At 40.8% G+C, this 18,083-nt stretch overlaps 1 protein-coding gene across 1 annotated transcript in view; it reads right to left on the bottom strand.

Moving 5' to 3' along the window:
* Nucleotides 1-2,048: 2,048 nt before the first annotated feature.
* Nucleotides 2,049-18,083, bottom strand: part of csmd1a (CUB and Sushi multiple domains 1a) — an 800,422-nt gene continuing 784,387 nt past the window's right edge. Inside the window, exons 67-70 of the mRNA XM_060924925.1 lie at nt 12,002-12,089; nt 11,103-11,235; nt 5,685-5,747; nt 2,049-2,208 (exon numbers count right to left, since the gene is read on the bottom strand). Of these exons, the coding sequence (XP_060780908.1) occupies nt 2,049-2,208; nt 5,685-5,747; nt 11,103-11,235; nt 12,002-12,089 (444 nt within the window). The remainder of the gene's footprint in view (nt 2,209-5,684; nt 5,748-11,102; nt 11,236-12,001; nt 12,090-18,083) is intronic.

Here is an 18,083-nt window from a genome sequence, read left to right as displayed (position 1 = left end):
ACTTCAAGTCAGCAGCACATGGAGAGAATGACGCATGAATGGTGCGATTGGTGGTTTGAACGCAGTTTTACAGCTTGTGAATTGATTATTTTGTAGTGGTGTGGGGAAGGAAAAAAAACTGTCAACGTTATTGCAGCAAGCCTGAAGATAGGCATGACATGGGATATCTGGCAGACTGTAAGAAGGGAGAGTGTGAGAGAGGGGTAAAGTTGGTATTTACTTTACTTAATGCTTAATAACTTAATGTAACTGGTCCATCTTGCTGTAGCCAACACTTGTGCCTCAATCTGTCTGACAGCTACATGGGATTATAAATGTTTGGAGAGAGAGAGAGAGAGAGAGAGAGAGAAATTCCTCCAGTTCTACAGAGGGGTGCGGATCATATGATGAAAAAAAGATGATCTCTAAAAGCACATTTAGCTCAGGATCATTGTGTGCACATGATGCTAAGTTAGTGATGTCAACATGGTCACATGATTGTAATTTGTGGTCCAAAGTGTATGGAAAGTTACAAATGGTGAAGTATAGAGCAAGTTGGTGGTGGTTGTGTGTGTGTGGGTTTTTTTTTTTTTTAATTTTATTAATTTTGTATGAATTGCAACAAATGCTCTCTGGTTATTAGAACAACATACGTTTGGAAACATGGGACAAGTTTGGCTTCAGGTTGTTTGCAGATTAAAAAAAATAATAATAATGAGCATTTACATGCATGGTCAATAAAACCCAGCAACTGAAGAGATTAAAATCACAGTGAATCTGCATCCATGAAGCCATATATGCTCATAACTTCACGATGATATGGATCACTGAAAATGGCCCCATCATGCTTTTGAATCTAATAAGGCAGTGTTTCTTTGAGAGTACAATTGATCTTTCATTGATTCAGGATCTCGGAGAAGTTGATGAAGAGATACAGGATACGTTAATGGGGAGAGATGACGGAAAACTGGTGTATAAGACACAGTAAGCATGTCAGTTACATCAAACAAAGAAAAAAATGTAGCATGAATGAAGTATAGATATGGGATACAATCATCTGGGATTAAACTGCTCTATATTCTGAACTTCACTTCCATTAGATTAAACAAGAGGAAAATGATTAGACACAAACACATTTCTGGAGGAAATGAATGGGAAAAAAAAAGAACAAAAAAATGGAATGAGAGATGAAGCTTTCAGAAAATCATTCCCAAGCCCAAAGTGTCATTATAATCTTTCTGATAGGTTTATGTAAACATAAACATAACTTTATTTGCAGATCTAATTTAGAAAATAGAATCAAGCTCTCTCTTGATAGACATAGCATGACATCATGCTCTTTATGGATATGGAATTACAATGTTTATATACATATTGTCAGTAACCCTGTTTTTTTTTTCCTTTTTTAATGTTGATTCCATAAACCCATTTCATGTCCTTCTCATACTAGTGCAAAATTTGTGCGATTAGTTTTACCCCCTTTTTTTCTTTATCCACACGGCAGTTGACAGTTCCATCCACAACCAGGAGATTAGTTTTCTGTTGCGTGCAGTAGCTTTACGTCTTGTCTTTCTTGGAGATGTCCAGTGTTGTAAAGTCAGCCACACTAGTCCAGTGTCTGTTACACTTGTCTTTTGTCTTCACTGAAGAAAATACACTTTGCAAGAAATTCTGTGGCTTTTAAGACACTTCAACATCTTCCCAAAGAGCTCATTTGATTGGTGGGGGGAAGAAAGACATGAAAAAAGGGAGGACTTAAAAAAAAAAACCCTTTCACCCTATGTGTGCTGTTAGTGGTGCTATTCACTGCACTGAGAAACTTGTCAAATGTCAGAGACAGCACGCAATCATTGTTTCCCAGAAAAAAGTTTTTTTTTTGTTTCTTTGAGAATGTCCATTGTATTGTTGTTGTTGTTTTTTTTCTTTCCCTTTTGTGGTCTCGAAAAAAGCAGTCACTGCTTGAAATTGTTCAGAACAAGTTCACAGCGAGGAGTTCCCATCCCTGCCAAGTCATTAAAATATGAAGAAATTGGCATGTGGTTCCCAGTTTATGGAGCTGCTAATGAGGGCTATACTACTGTGCACACTGTGTTGAGCGTCGTGTCGAACCTCACTGCTTTGGCCTCAGTCGGCTTCATGTTTGTGTCGTACATTGGGTTCTCAAATGATGCCTGTCCATTTGTATTCTCGTGCCCTGCGTAGCCATTGTATTGGACTTTTGGTCTTGTCCTGCCAAAGGGGGGGAAAGAAATCAATCCTGTTACCACAAATAAGTTATGCCATGTAAGTGGGACAGTCACAAGAAAAAAAACAGCAGGACATTTCTGAGTACACTTATGTGCACTGTTAGGGGTGGAAAATGCTTGAGTAATTGTACTTTTTTGCTATGCCTGAAGATTATTTTTGGTGTATTTATACTGTATAAAATTGAATACTTGTACTCTTAATTACATTTTGAAGAAAACAAAATCCCTTTTCCTCACATTATTATAACTGCAGAGTTCTTGTTGGATCTCTTTTCTCAAGTACAGTTCTGTGCAAAAGTCAGAGACAACCCTTTTGTTTCCAACCAAATGGTGGTTATTGTTAATTATTTATTGGCAAACAATAAGTCAAGACAGTGAAATGTATCCATGAAATGTATCAGTCAGGATGTAGACCTTATCATAGCACAGAGACAGCACTGGTTAAAGTAGTAAATGACCTACTGTTGGCATCTGATCAGGGCTGTGTTTCCCTGCTTGTTTTTCTTGACCATGGCACTGTATGGAATTAAAAGCACTGCATGGAATTAATGAAATTAATGTCCTGTACACTATATAATTAATGTTTGCCACCAAATAATTAACAATAAGCACTAAATGGCCATTTGATTTGAAAACAAATGTTTGGTCTCTGAATTCTGCACAGTAATGTAGGCTGTATACATCAAAGAATGGGCTCAGTTTAGCATCTGGTTATTTCATCAATGTAGAAATAAATGAGCATGAGTCATGCCTATTAGTATTCTGCTGTGACTGTCTCATGCTATACAATGTAGTTAGTTTTAATGCTATCCTTGTGCATCTGAACATGGGTAATCCACCTTGTAGCCCAGTGGAACATGAGGGGGACCACCCTTGGTTGGACATCAGTAAAATGTTTCAATGTGCTGAAATAAGCAAAGAATCCTTTGCCACCCTAGAAGGCATGGACTCCGTACAATTTGAAAAAGTATGTTGTGTTAATATTTGCTAACATATTAAAGGTACTCACTGCAAAGTCATCTGAAATTTTATTTTATTTTTTTATTGTGCATGGCATTTTCCTATATCCCGCAAGAACAAGATCATGTGGATGAAACGTGATCATTTTGATGTGCTGAGGATTGCTTTCCTCCATTTTGAGAGCATTTTCCTACCTCTTGAGGTAAACAGTACGGCCCTACAGAAACAGCCGAACGTGAGGAATTTAAACTAATTAACATAACTATGGAACTGCATCAGACCAAGATGGCAACGTGTGGAAAACATTGTGACTCTGCATCGACCTCAGAGAGTTTTGAGTCGCATGAAGGCAATTTGTGGTTGACATTCGTGAATAGATCCATGAAACAAAAGACGAATATATCTTTTCTCTGTTACTGCTTTTGTGTTATTGTTTCTTTCTTTGTAAGATCAAAACATTAGGTGTTTCGCTCCATACTCAGAATCACCAATCTAAGACAAGCACTGTAAATTCTTCGTCAGATTTCGTGCCTGTTTCTTCCTTCGGTCAATTCCAGCGCTCAATCTGTTCCTTCATGACAACCTTTTGGTTTCCATCACTTTTCTGGTGTGCTTTCTAGCTGATTTGCTTTCATATTTTCCTTTTCGTTTCTGCTGGCCTTGAGCTGGCGGGAGAGTGGAGTCCGCCATGTTTGCCCATGCCGACTTGTTTTGGTTAAAAATAGGTCAAATGCCCTATGGTGGTCACGTGATATTGTTGCTCACTTGCTTTGGCAATCTCCGGAACTGTAAAATGCGGGACACATTTTATCTCGGCAAAACATTTACACATAGAATACATGGCGTGTGCAGCAGCGCAACATCTCAATTTCAACTCAGATCAATGCGAAACATCTCGAAACTCCAACAGCAATAGAAATAGAACATGTTTGCCCAGAATTCGACTTTGCAGTCAGCAGCTTTAACTAGTTAACTAAGCTTGGTTTCTTTGCTAATGGTAGGTTAGACTAACAACAATTCCAGTAGCTAACATAAATTGGTTAGGCAGCAAGTCAGATCCTGGCTAATGATAAATATTTATTTACATTATATTTTATTCCTAATTAATTCATTGGCAAGGTGAAAGTAGTGTTAGTCATCCATATGATCAACAAACCAAAAAAGGAAATTATGTTTTCAGGCAAAATGGTGTAGTTGCTTTTAGAAAACCATCTAATACTTTCAGAGAAGTTACTTTTCCCATTAAAACATGACAAAACATGACATTAATATTTACTCTGCTTTTTTAATACACTTGCATAGATTTCACTGGAGTAGATTGGTAAGATACTGCCACTTTTAATTAAGATTTTCACATTATCTACACGTATAATTTCTCAGTACTTTTTCCACCCCTGTTTGTTATAGAGTTAAAAAGTATAGACATTAGAAATGTTAGATCAAGCAACAAAAAGGCGAATAAAATGATGCAGATATGATACAATGAGACAGATGTATGCTAGTCAAGAAAAAATAATAAACGTTGGGTAAAGACATAGAAATATAAATTCTCAACAGCTTTTTTTCCACATCAGCACACACATCAAGATTGCCGCGATTATAATTTAGGCAGAGCTATTTAACGTGTATCGTTGCTCAGCTGTGCTTTTCCACTACAATGAGGTAAGGTTAAATGTTAAAGATGCCTGGGAGCGCAGAGCCTTGTGAATTCCCACCGCAAAGCCCGGTGTTGAGCAGAAGACCATTAGCATGGGTGAGTGTTTTTCATCACACCAATTCTCTTTTTAAACTACTGCTGGTCTCAGAGTATGAAAGTAAGAGTGAGGTTTTTAGGTCCACTGGCTAAAGTTATTATGCATTATATACAGCAAAAGCAGGGCCATTGCTGTGGCCAGAAGCTTAAAAAAATCAAGGAATAATATAATTAATAATACTTCTCACAATAAGGAATGACGTACAGAAACTTTTGCTCCGAACCCATAATTATGGTCTAAAATAATCCTGTTCTTGCAAAAGGTCACTGCTTCGCCAATCCATAGAAGTTGGAAAGCTGTAACTGATAGCCCGTTCCCTGGCTGCCCATCATTGCCATGATTTATGGTTGTGCACAATTTGTACGATAATCTAAATAAATGACCTGCATCTTGAGCCAAATTTCACATCGTCCCTCCCTCCTCTACTCTGTCAGCCCTGCTCGGAGCACATGGGGTGTTTCACACTTCAAAGAACGCAAACTGTTTAGGCAAAACGCCTCAGTGGCACATTTGCACAAAATGTGTGTGTGGGGGGGAACGAAATGGCTTTTAGGCAGTGAGATTGCATGGCGCTTTCATCCCCTTCCCCTCAAAACACACACACACACACACACACACACACACACACACACACACAAACCACCCCATGTTGTTTCTGACGAAATGAATGAAAAGAAAAGGAAGATGAGGACATTGTGACAGCTGAGGGATTGTGGCCTAGTGATTTTAGCTTTGCTGTTCTTACCTGGAGCTGGCCCTGATTACGTCTTTGGGTCTCTCATTCACATCTGTCTCTTGTGATAGTGCCCTGCCAATTTTTTTTATTTATTTTAATATTGGGTAACTTTCACCCATTAATTTTAACTGTATGTCACATTTCATCTGTCGCTCGCTTTGGTAAATGTAGGAAAACTCCAATGCACTTTTTTTCTTCCTCCACTTGAGAATGATTTTACAAAGAACACCACGGTTCTTTGGTAACATTATCGTAATTTAGTGAATCAATCATGCTGATAATCAGCCACAATCTCTGGGCAGGCACAGGAGTTTCCCATAAAGTGTAGCGAAACAATGCAGATCAACATCCAACATGGACAGACATGTCATAAATTTGGGGAACTGATTTTGCCAAAATGAAAAATATATCACATACACATTCTTTATTTCAGTAAAACAAAACCACCACCACAACAACAACAACAAAAATGCACAGTTGCTTTATATTTCAACTTAAAAAAAAAAAATAGTAACTGTGGCATGTTCAAATGTTTGGGCACATCTCCTTTGGCAGATATCACAGCTTGTAAATTCTTTTTATATCCATCTAGGAGTCTTTCTATTGTTGTTTGTTTAATTTTCACCCACTCTTCCTCACAAAACACATGTTTAAGATCTGCCGACAGATTTAATCAATGTTCAAGTCAAGGACCTGAACATTCCAAAAGCTTCATCTTGCATTTCTTGAAGTATTTGATGGTGGATTTTGAAGTATGTTTTGGATCATTGTCCTGTTGTTGTAGAAGCCAGTCTCTTTTCAGTTTCAATTTCTTGACTGTGTCTTGTTTGCAGATATGTACTTTAACCCATTCTTCCATCAGCCTGTTCCACCTGTTTCACTGTGCCACTGGCTGTCGCACAAACCCAGTTCCTTTTTTCTTTGGTGACTGTTTCCATTTTACTTCATCAGTCTACAGGGAAGCCACTGCCTAATGGTTAGAGAAGCAGCTTTGGGCCCAAAAGGTCACTGGTTTGATTCCTTGGACCAGCAGGAATGGCTGAAGTGCCCTTGAGCAAGGTACCTAACCCCAAGCTGCACTAGATATATCATACATTGCTCTGGATAAGAGTGTCTGCTAAATGCCTATAGTGTGAGATGTTACAGCACTTGTTTTCAAAACGCCCCCTGGCTTATCGAGATACTGTTTTGCATGCATCAATCATTTGCTTTTGTAAGGTCATAGAGAAGGTTTCCTTCTGATGACTCTTCCCTGCAGATTGTGTTTGTGCAAGCAGTCTTGCACAGTAGAATTGTACACCTGTGTCAGCTAAATGTCCCAGGAGGTCCTTGCTACTCTTTGGGGGTTTTGCTTTGCTGTTTCCTCTAATGCACAGTTCTATCTGAAACGTTTATTTCAGATAGAAAGGTTTGAAGAGTCAGAATTTATTGTTCTGGAATTATTATTTTTTTAGTGACTGTTCCTGATCTGAGTAATGCATTCTAATTAGTCAGTTAAGACCAAATTAATTTAAAGGCACATTCCAGCATCTTGGTATTGTATTGCTTTGTGACAGCATTTTAACAGAATTCATTATTTGACACCCACGGTGTAGCAAAACTACAATAACAAGCAATATGGATCTTCTTGAGTTATACCATTTGAAAGTGTTGGTTTAACCAGGAATCGAGTAACACTAGATTGCTAGGCTAGTTGTCTTTTTGCAACCAGGTTGTGCATGCGTCTCTTTTACATTACATTACATTATAGGCATTTAGCAGACGCTTTTATCCAGAGCAACGTACAACAAACCCAGAGCAGCCTGGGGAGCAGTTGAGGGTTAGGTGCTTTGCTCAAGGGCACTTCAGCCATTCCTGCTTGTCCAGGGAGTTGAACTGGTGACTTTTTGGTCCCAAAGCTGCTTCTCTAACTATTAGGCTATGGCTTTTGGTTTACAAACAGTAAAGGGGTCTCTCTGCACTCATGAAAAGTTTTTGGATATTTACGATTGTGCAGCCAGAAAGTCTGATGGTCAAGAATTCCATCTGTATTTAGTACAAAATGGAGACCAGAGGACAGTTCCAAGCCCAGTCAACTTGACAACAGGCGCCTAACTGAGGTAGGACATCTAGTTAATCTCCACTAGCAAATGCTTGTCTCCACCCGTGGAAGTACCAGTAAGACAGTTAGTAAGGTCACTAAATTCATTTAGCTCTGGGAGCATGGCGATGTAGTGGTTAGCACTGTCGCCTCATAGAAGGTTGTGGGTTTGAGCCCAGTGGCCGGCAGGGGCCTTTCTGTGTGGAGTTTGCATGTTCTCCCATGTCTGCTTGTCTGCATGGGTGTCCTCCCCACAGTTCAGAGACATGTGGTTAGGTTAACATGAGGCACCCATGGCCTGAAGGTTGGGCTGAAGAGCCCTTGATGCCCTTGAGCAAGGCACCTAACCCCTAACTGCTCGCCAGGCACTGTAGCATAGCTGCCCACTGCTCTGGGTATGCGTGTTTGCGCTCATTGCTCACTTGTGTGTGCCTGTGTATGTTCATTGCTTCAGATGAGTTTAATGCAGAAGACGCATTTCACTGTGCTCAAGTCTGTGCTTGAGTGTACGTGTGATTAATAAAAGGCTTCTTGTTCTTCTCTTGTAATTTTGAAAGATCAACAGTTGCCCGCTGCAGTTCTTCGTGCAGGATATTCTGGCTTGATCATGTATGGTTGGATGTCAGTGTTACTCAAAACTATCTTCACCTGTTCAGTCCTCCCTTTACTCCATCACAATATTTTTTTTACAGAGCAACATGATTTCTCTCTCACAGTAGTCAGCTAGATATCTGGCCTTCCTGAACATAGTTACCATTATCTAGTGAACACTTTCTCACAGGCTTTTCCAACCCAAATACAGTGCCTTACAAAAGTATTCATCCCCCTTGGTGTTTGTCCTGTTTTGTTGCATTACAAGTTGGAACTAAAATGGATTTTTGGAAGCTTAGCACCATTTGATTTACACAACATACAACTTTAAATGTGCACATTGTTTTTTTTTATTGTGACAAACAATAATTAAGATGAAAAAACAGAAATCTGAAGTATTCACCCCCTTTCGTATGAAACCCCTAAATAAGAGCTGCTCCAACCAATTCACTTCATAAGTCACATAATTAGTTGATTAAGATCCACCTGTGTGCAATCAAAGTGTCACATGATCGGTCACATGATGTCTGTATAAAATCAGCCTGTTCTGGAAGGACCCTGACTCTGCAACACTACTAAGCAAGCAACATGAAAACCAAGGAGCCTCCAAACAGGTCAGAGACAGAGTTGTGGAGAAGTATACTAGTAGATCAGGGTTGGGTTACAAAAAATATCCCAAACTTTGAATATCCCACGGAGCACCATTAAATCCATTATAGCAAAATGGAAAGAATATGGCACCACTACAAACCTGACAAGAGAAGGCCACCCACCAAAACTCACAGACTGGGCAAGGAGGGCATTAATCAGAGATGCAACAAAGACACCAACGATAATGCTGAGGGAGCTGCAAAGATCCATAGTAGAGATGGGAGTATCTGTCCAAAGGACCACTTTAAGCTGTACATTCCGCAGAGTGGGGCTTTATGGAAGGGGGGCCAGAGAAAAAGTAATTACTTAAAAAAAAAAAACTTTGGAGTTTGCCCAACAGCATGTGGCAGACTTCCCAAACACATGGAAGATGATTCTCTGGTCAAATGAGACAAAAATTGAACATTTTGGCCATCATGGGAAACGTATGTGTAATTGTAGCAAAAGAAGAAACCTTTATTATTCGTCACATGCACACTTCAAGCACAGTGAAATTCATCCTCTGCATTTAACCCATCTGAAGCAGTGAACACACGCGCACACACACCCAGAGCAGTGGGCAGCCCAGAGCGCCCGGGGAGCAGTCAGGGGTTCGGTACCTGGTTCAAGGGCAACTCAGCCCAAGGCCGCCCCACGTCAACCTAACTGCATGTCTTTGGATTGTGGGGGAAACCGGAGCACCCAGAGGAAACCCACGCAGACACGGGGAGAACATGCAAACTCCACACAGAAAGGCCCTCGACGGCCGCTGGGTACGAACCCGGAACCTTCTTGCTGTGAGGCGATCGTGCTAACCACTACACCACCGTGCCGCCCATGAGATGGCTCCATAAAGGGGTGTGAATACTTATGCACACTCCACATTTCTGTTTTTTTCATCTTACTTATTGTTTGTGTCACAACAAAACAACAATGTGCACCTTTAAAGTGGCAGGCATGTTGTTTAAATCAAATGGTGCTAACCTTCCAAAAATCCATTTTAATTCCAGCTTGTAATGCAACAAAACAGGACAAACACCAAGGGGGATGAATACTTTTGCAAGGCACTGTATCCACCATAACCATTGTAGCAAGCTGGAGATGGTTTCCCCAGTCTTCAAACCAAGAAATCTCACTACAGAGCCCTCTGTGTCATTGCTGTGATGTGAGTAGGCATGTTTATAACAGATGTATTAATGGTTACTTTTTTTTTAAATCTGTGTGCGTGTGTATTTATTTCTGTATTTCTTTGTCCGTATGGCAATGAGGGGGCGAGTTGTTTGCATACAGGCACATGACTAAAGGTCAGATTAGGAGAGGGTTTCAGAGTGAAGTGGTGGTGAGACCAGAATTTTTCGCTTGCTGCATTGGCTGTGATGAGACTGATCATCCTGATTGCTGGTGGAGATGGTGATAGTGACAGGAACATCCACATAATTTCATGCCAGTTATCATCGACTTATTTTTGTACAATGTGCCGGTGTAGTGTGTGTGAGCTCAGCATTTCCCAGAATTGTTTTTCTTATGTCAGTCTTTGCCCTGTCCATGTGAGAAGAAAATAAAAAGCCTACTCTAGACCTGGTTTTCATCCCTGTTTGAACCAGTTTATTTTTCAGGCTTGTTTGGATACTTAAACAAGCAAGAGAATTTTTTTTTTTTAACAGTGGCATGATGGGAATTGTGTAGTGTGGTGACAGATCTTCAAATTGCTAACCCCTACAAGATCAATCTCTATCAGTGCTGTAAACTGGAACAAAGTGATGGCTGCAACCTTTATGTGAAATACTAAATAATTGGAACTAGGATTTTCAGCAGCTGAGCTAGTTTGTCTCAGGCCTCTGGCTGTCTGGTGCTGGTGTGCTGCACATTCCAAACAACTAATGTAGGAGCCAGGCATGCACAATTGATCTATCAAGTCTGATATTGATCAATTAATGGTAATAAGGAGACAGCAGGACATACTTGATTGACATTCCCAATATTGCTTAAAGACAAGAAAGTATAGAAATGGATACAATAAAGGAAATAAAAGTAATATATATATATTTTTTTCATTTTGGCAGATATAATTCTCCAGACATGAATGCATGACTAAAGTTGTGCGAGGAAGTCTTAGCAGCTCCTACCTGTGTTTGTAGAGGTAAAAGGCGAACCCTGACAGAATGAGAGCGAAGAACGGGACCAATATGGCAGCTGCTACTGAACTGCTGTTCGTGCCATAGTACGGATTGGAGGGGTCCATATCTGTAGTGACAAGAGCTGAAAGTGTAATGAAATGTGAGCACTAACAACTGTAACATATAGCTGGAGACAAAATCTGAATTGGTGGCTACTGTTAATCAACATATTGGTCTGTTTTCCTTGGGTTAATGTTGCCCACAATGCCATTCGACTAGCCAGTGTTGTTGGTGTCAGTGGTGTTCACTACCTAAAGAGAGAGCAGCAGAACTTGAATCCTCTAGTCCTTTAGTTCAGCACCCTTGTTTCCTCATCTGTTTACTCTGCTTAAACAGATCAGCTTCCAAAGCTTTGCACTAATACCACAATCATACTTGTCATTTGTTTTTGTAGCTTGCTAACTAGCTGAGCTGAGTCTCTGCAGTAACTCAGTACACCACCACCAACCAACAACTTAACACCATTATCACCCACTGTGTCATATTTCAGAAACACATTTACTGTGCTCAAGGGTGTCATTTTTCTTTCATTTGAGAATGACAACTGCTGAACTTGGCTATATAGACACCGCTCATATCAGTCCAAATCCTGAGATGTTCAAACACAAGGATGGTGGTATTAGCATTACAGCTCGAACTGTGGAACTTTATCTGTCTGAGCAGTGGTGAGAGAGCTGGACAAAAGCTAAATGTCCTGGTGCACTATGAGCAGGAGTGACTTCGCAGTGAAAACAGACCCGTACGTTGACCAAAGTTGTTGGACTTTTCCTTTAAGATAATTTTCGCAGCACATAAACAAGTAAATATATGAATAAATCTTTTGATTTGCACCCCGGTGATCATTTTACCTTGTCTTGTCAGCTGAAACTTGCCAAAATCTTTGCTGTGTATGTGACCTTGGTAAACAAACATTTTCTTTTCAGACTCAGCTGTCACCTTGATCAGAAGAGAAAGAGGGGAAAAACAAGACACATAACATAAAACCACCTTTATTGATGCGAGCTCATAGAGGAGTGAGTATCGGCTAGAAGAGTAACATTCATTGCAACACTGACTCAGTGGTTAAAGGGGAACTGAAGTCATTTTTAAACTTGCTTTATTTCTTAATTAACGTGTTATTCAATTACGTTTTCAGTTTTAGTAACCTTATATCATGACTCGTATCGGCATATTACAGTACATTACACTTATCGGCCTTTTCGTTTTTTAGCCATGTTGAATGTAGTTCGCATGGTCCACGGCAGGCGTCGCTTATCCGCGTGATCTTCATGAGACTTGTGCAAGACTTCAAATGTGAAGTGTCTGCGCCGCCATTTTGAAAACTGCTTACACAGTGGCCAGAGCGCCATGTCATTCCAATTTAGATTAATTTCGAGATTTGCCAGCTTCATCAGTGATGTAGATTATTCCATATGACTTCAAACCAACATGGAGTAGAGTTGAAAAGACGACAGGATAAGGACGAGTCCGTCACGCTGGTATTTATGTCATTACTGTCGCACAATTAAAATGTGTCAGATCAGGCGGCTGGTGGGTTTTCAAAATAATAAATACATGCACGTATTTTTGTGATAAATACATATTATACTGGGTGCATTTCCCACATAATCCTCACTAAGGTTTTGGACAGCACTACAAAATGGCGTCCTCACTATATAGTGCCCTGTATAGTGAGTAGAAAGCGATTTCGGACACAGGGAAAACTTCCGGCTTGATTACGTCAGCATTCGAAAGAGGGCACGCGCGTCTTTTGACAACGTTGCCAGATGTTGGTCACTTTGATTTCCGCTGTACGTTTTACTTCCGTCCTATGATGTCTCGCACAGGTCTCAACGAATCTTGTTTACGGCTATTGCTTTGACATATGGATGGATATATTACATAGCATATTTCAAACACTCATAACTTGCTATAACAGTGACAAAATAGCGATCAAAAATGCATTCCTACATTTTATAAAATGAGATAAATAGAATTTTGATAATAAAAAAAAATTTGCCTTCAGTTCCCCTTTAAAGGCTCTAGGTTACTGATCAGGGTACAGGGGCTAAGCTGCCACTAATGGGCCCTTGAGCATGGCTCTTTCCCCAGCTTCTTAACAAGCTGGGATTGGTGTAGTGAAGCCAAGTAAAAGCAAAGTAAATTTCATGCGAGTGGATTGTGCAGACACATCCGAAAGCACTGGAAGAATTAGCAAGGCCAATTCTTTTGTTTTTTTGTGATACACTGAATACATTTTGATTTGAGGTCAAAAGATGAATGAGACAATAGATCAGCATGCAGCACCTTTTGTTTGAACCCAGCCATTTCTCAAGTGATCAAAACTACTGGAGCATGTGACCTCAAGTTTCTTGTTGCTCAGGTGTGCCCTGTTAGTGATTGTTTAATCAATTAATGACTACAAATGTCTACTCTTGGTTTGAGCCATAGCCTATTCCCTGCTGTCGAGACGAGTGAAGCCATCTGGCTTATGTGTTAAACTATTGCATCCGATCAAATTTGTCCCAAGAAAAGTATCTCCTGACTCCCCCCCCCCTTCATTACCTTCTCTTATTTTCTCACCTTTACCCACATTCCTTACATTGTTTACCCACATTGTTTACCATATTAAAGATTACCCCATTTGCTAAACATTGCATGGTCTTTAAAAGAAAAAGCATCAAAATTGGGTCATTTGTGTCTAAAATTACAATGACTTATGTGACCAATAAATACTGTTAAAACATGACTGTGAAAATGAAGTGAAAATGGCAAATAACATGAGAAAATAATCCTGTTTCAACAACTGTCCTAAACAGAAAGGAAGTATTGTACAACTTTTGTGTTGGTATAATTATCTCATCTCATCTTATCTCTAGCCGCTTTATCCTGTTCTACAGGGTCGCAGGCAAGCTGGAGCCTATCCCAGCTGACTACGGGCGAAAGGCGGGGTACACCCTGGACAAGTCGCCAGGTCATCACAGGGCTGACAGAGACAACCATTCACACTCACATTCACACCTACGGTCAATTTAGAGTCACCAGTTAACCTAACCTGCATGTCTTTGGACTGTGGGGGAAACCGGAGCACCCGGAGGAAACCCACGCGGACACGGGGAGAACATGCAAACTCCACACAGAAAGGCCCTCGCCGGCCACGGGGCTCGAACCCGGACCTTCTTGCTGTGAGGCGACAGCGCTAATTACTACACCACCGTGCTGCCTTGGTATAATAAATAAATAAAAAAATAAAAAGGAAGAAGAAATATATGAAAGAGAAAGGTACATTGTATAAAAGAAAAACTGAACTAATCTGGAAAAGGAAAAATAATATTGCTGGGTTTCAGTCACATGATTTTCCTTAGCAGTTTTATCAGAAGTGAAATAGCTGGTGGTCTAAACAGCTGCTGTAGTGCAAACAACTAGCGGTAAGTTATCAGAGTATGGTTGTAATCTAGAAGCCACTGCTCGCTTTAGATATATTCAGAAGATTGCTATGTGCAATGGAATAGACCTACAGTCTGGGAAAGAACGATTTGTCATACGATCCTGAAAACTACCCTTCAGTCAAGTTCCCCGACATCTCGAACTATCTGGTGTTGCAGACATCCTTCTACACCGCAAAACAGATGAAAGCGTGGAAGAGTATGGAGGCTTATGACTGTTTTGTATGTGGCTGGGTAAAGGACCTCGGTATCAAGTCACTGCCGAATGAATCCTGTATTGTTTTTGCCTGTGTAAGTATTTTTTTTAAGCTTTTCATTTGCGTCTTTACAATGAAATGCTGCAAGTTGAAGTGTAAACAAACAACAGTTCACTTGATTCTCACTTGTGTTGGCTCTTATCTCTCAGGTAAATTATTCACAAAGATCATCAAAAACCCCTTTAAAGACCTGGATCTTAGTTAAACAAGACGGAGAAGTGATCACAGCGCATTGTAACTGTATGGCTGTGGAAGAATTTTGTCGTGACCTTCATGCATATGGACTTTGTGAGGAGTAAACAAACTTTAGCGCTTCGTGACTAAAAAAAGTACCGTAAAATAACGACACATACCGTAGCAAGAAAAGTACTTGTAAAACACTAAGGACAGAGCTGAGAGGGATATACAAACCTTTCACCAAGTGATCACTGCAAACTCGAGCATGCTTCGACTCGGCTCCCTTCGATTTCACTGAGAGGTTCAAAAGCCACCTTTCTCAACGTCTTTTTGTGAAATCCTGTGTTCATTCACCCTTTTTTATTAGTTCACGGGGAACCCTGAAGAAACTTTTATCAGTTTCATGGTTTGATAAATTCGAACAACCTAGAACAATGCAAGTGTAAGGCATTTTTCATGCGAGCAATGCACCTTCTCCTTACAAACGCTTTGTCAACTGAACTTTGGTAGACCACCAACTAAAGTTTTGAATAACTAATGAGGTGGATGTGACTTCACGTGAAACCCACATGAAAGTGAAGGGGATCGCTATAAAGATATGCAAGGAATGTGGGTAAAGTTGAGAAAATAAGAGGAGGTAATGAAAGGAAAAAAAAGTCAGGAGATACTTTTCTTGGGGCAAATTTGATCAGATACGATGGTTTAACACACAAGCCAAATACACATGATGTGAGTGGTAAGATGGCAGCCAGATGGCTTCACTCTGATGAGCCTATGAGCTCTCCAGATTTTATATAGAGCTCAGTGGTTTGAGCCATGCATTTTTTGTTAAAAAGGATAAACCAAACATGAAGACCGGAGACCTGCCTATGGGAGAAAAGAGAGAAAAGTATTCAGAGCCATTGCACAACATTTAGTATAGCCAACACTTTAGAATGTCCTGCAAAAGAAAGAAGCCACCATTATACTAACAACCAGACATTGAACTGGTTAGCCAATAGAGATCTTGCAGTCACGTGACCGGAAAGTACACAGCTGCCATCTTGTCGGTAAAAAACACAGCTGAATACTGCTGCACTCATGTACAAAATGGATAAATTTCAACCGACAGACTACACGGCTCATTTTTCTAATGAACAGATAACTAAACATGTGTCTAAAATAAACGACCTACAGATTAGTGACCCTTATCGATTACCGGACGTAGTTTTCACGACCGTGTCAGTGGATATTGAACTGCCAGAGGTGGAATACCCAGACGTGTATAATTACCTCATTAACTTTCCCTCACTGTTCAGTGGTGAAGCACTGCGTGCTTATAAATTTCTGGACAGTTATCTTTACAGAAATTCAGGATTTGTCAGCGACTCAGATGTGGCATCTTGTAAACAAGAAAATAACAATCCTCATTGGACGGGTAAGTCACTTAAGTATTACTAGTACTGATACTAGATATATCAGTAGTATCTAGTATAGCACTGACCAGCCGATTATAGAATAGAATAGAATAAGGTAATTCCAGCTGTAATTCCAAATCGTCCGTCTTGTTTACCATGGATCTGTCGTTGGAGAAATAGAGGCTTGGCAGTGGAGGTTTGAGTGGCTGTTTTCTGAGCTTAGTCAACAGGCCGGCTCTGCAGCCTCGCTTTTGCTTCCTCTCCCGACGCTGCCTCCTTCGCTTTGCTTCCGATAACAATCCACGGAGACCCTGCTGGTCTCGCTATCTCGTCCGGAATGTTGTGCATGCGATGGAAATCGCTACAAACCGTCATTTTCTGCTGGAAACCAATGTCCAGTAAGTCCATACGGTTGTAGTGGATATTGAAGTCCGGTACAGACGAACAACACGCAAAAATACACACAAAAAACATAAAAAACGTGCACAGGTAGGGAGAGCTTGTAGCCGCAGTAGAATTGTATATAGTAGGGTTTTCCAGAAGAAAAGGTAGAAGTAGAAGCAGAAGTAGAACCAGAAGTAGAAGTAGGAAATATGGCGTTTGACCGACAAGATGGCATCTGTTATAATCTGGATCGGCTGTGACATCACATGCAAGATCTCTATAGCAGCTGCTGATGACAAACACTGAGAGAGCTGTGAAGAAAAACCCAAAAACAAGAGGCAGTGACATCCCTGCCCTGGGGACGTTGTTGGTGATGAAGGTATCATCATGAAAAAGACTCAGAGTGGAAATACAGGCCATACCACAAGATCAGCCACCCACTCATCAGTAGTAAGAATGGGAAGGCGAGATTGAAATTTGCAAAGACATACAAGCTCTGGAACCAAGATCACAGTATGGAAAAGTGTGGAATTTGATTTTAGTAATTTCCAGGTCTGGAAAAAGGAAAATAGTGTATGGAAAAATATTTCTATTCCCAGACTATTGCCCCTACTTTCTTTTCTAAAATATAAAACTAAGCCAAAAATGTTCAAACCAGGGCGGCATGGTGGTGTAGTGGTTAGCACTGTCACCTCACAGCAAGAAGGTCCTGGGTTTGATCCCAGCAGCTGGGGAGGGCCTTTCTGTGTGGAGTTTGCATGTTCCCCCCGTGTCTGTGTGGGTTTCCTCCGGGTGCTCCGGTTTCCCCCACAGTCCAAAGGCATGCAAGTTAGGCTAATTGGTGGCTCTAAATTGACCATAGGTGTTAATGGTTGTCTGTGTCTATTGCCGCTTTTCCACTACAAACGCGGCTGAGTCGGGCTGAGCCGTGCCGTGCTGAGTCGGGCTGAGCGGGGCTGTTGGAGTTGCATTTCGACTACAACCGCGCTGAACCGTGCTGGCTGGAAGTGGGTGGACACATTGGGTGGAGTTAGCGAAAGTGGGTGGACGTCAGGTGATGTCGTTAAGCAGCACAAACAGTGACATCAGTGAGCTTTTAAGCGGTAGTCTCACAACCTGAATAGTAAACAATAAACATGGAGGACATGGAGTCGTTAGTGTTGCTGGTCTTGGTGCTGTGGCTTGTTGTCACCGACAATGCGGACAGATACTGGCAAGAGCGTATAGATGAGGCGAGGCGCATAAGGCTTCAGAAATTCTCGTAATTCGTAATTCTTCTTCTTCCGGGTT

The sequence above is a fragment of the Neoarius graeffei genome, chromosome 7 (genome assembly GCF_027579695.1).
Source record: "Neoarius graeffei isolate fNeoGra1 chromosome 7, fNeoGra1.pri, whole genome shotgun sequence".
NCBI lineage: Eukaryota > Metazoa > Chordata > Actinopteri > Siluriformes > Ariidae > Neoarius > Neoarius graeffei.
The sequence above is the reverse complement of the archived record's forward strand: the minus strand, read 5'-3'. Positions and strand labels throughout refer to the sequence as shown.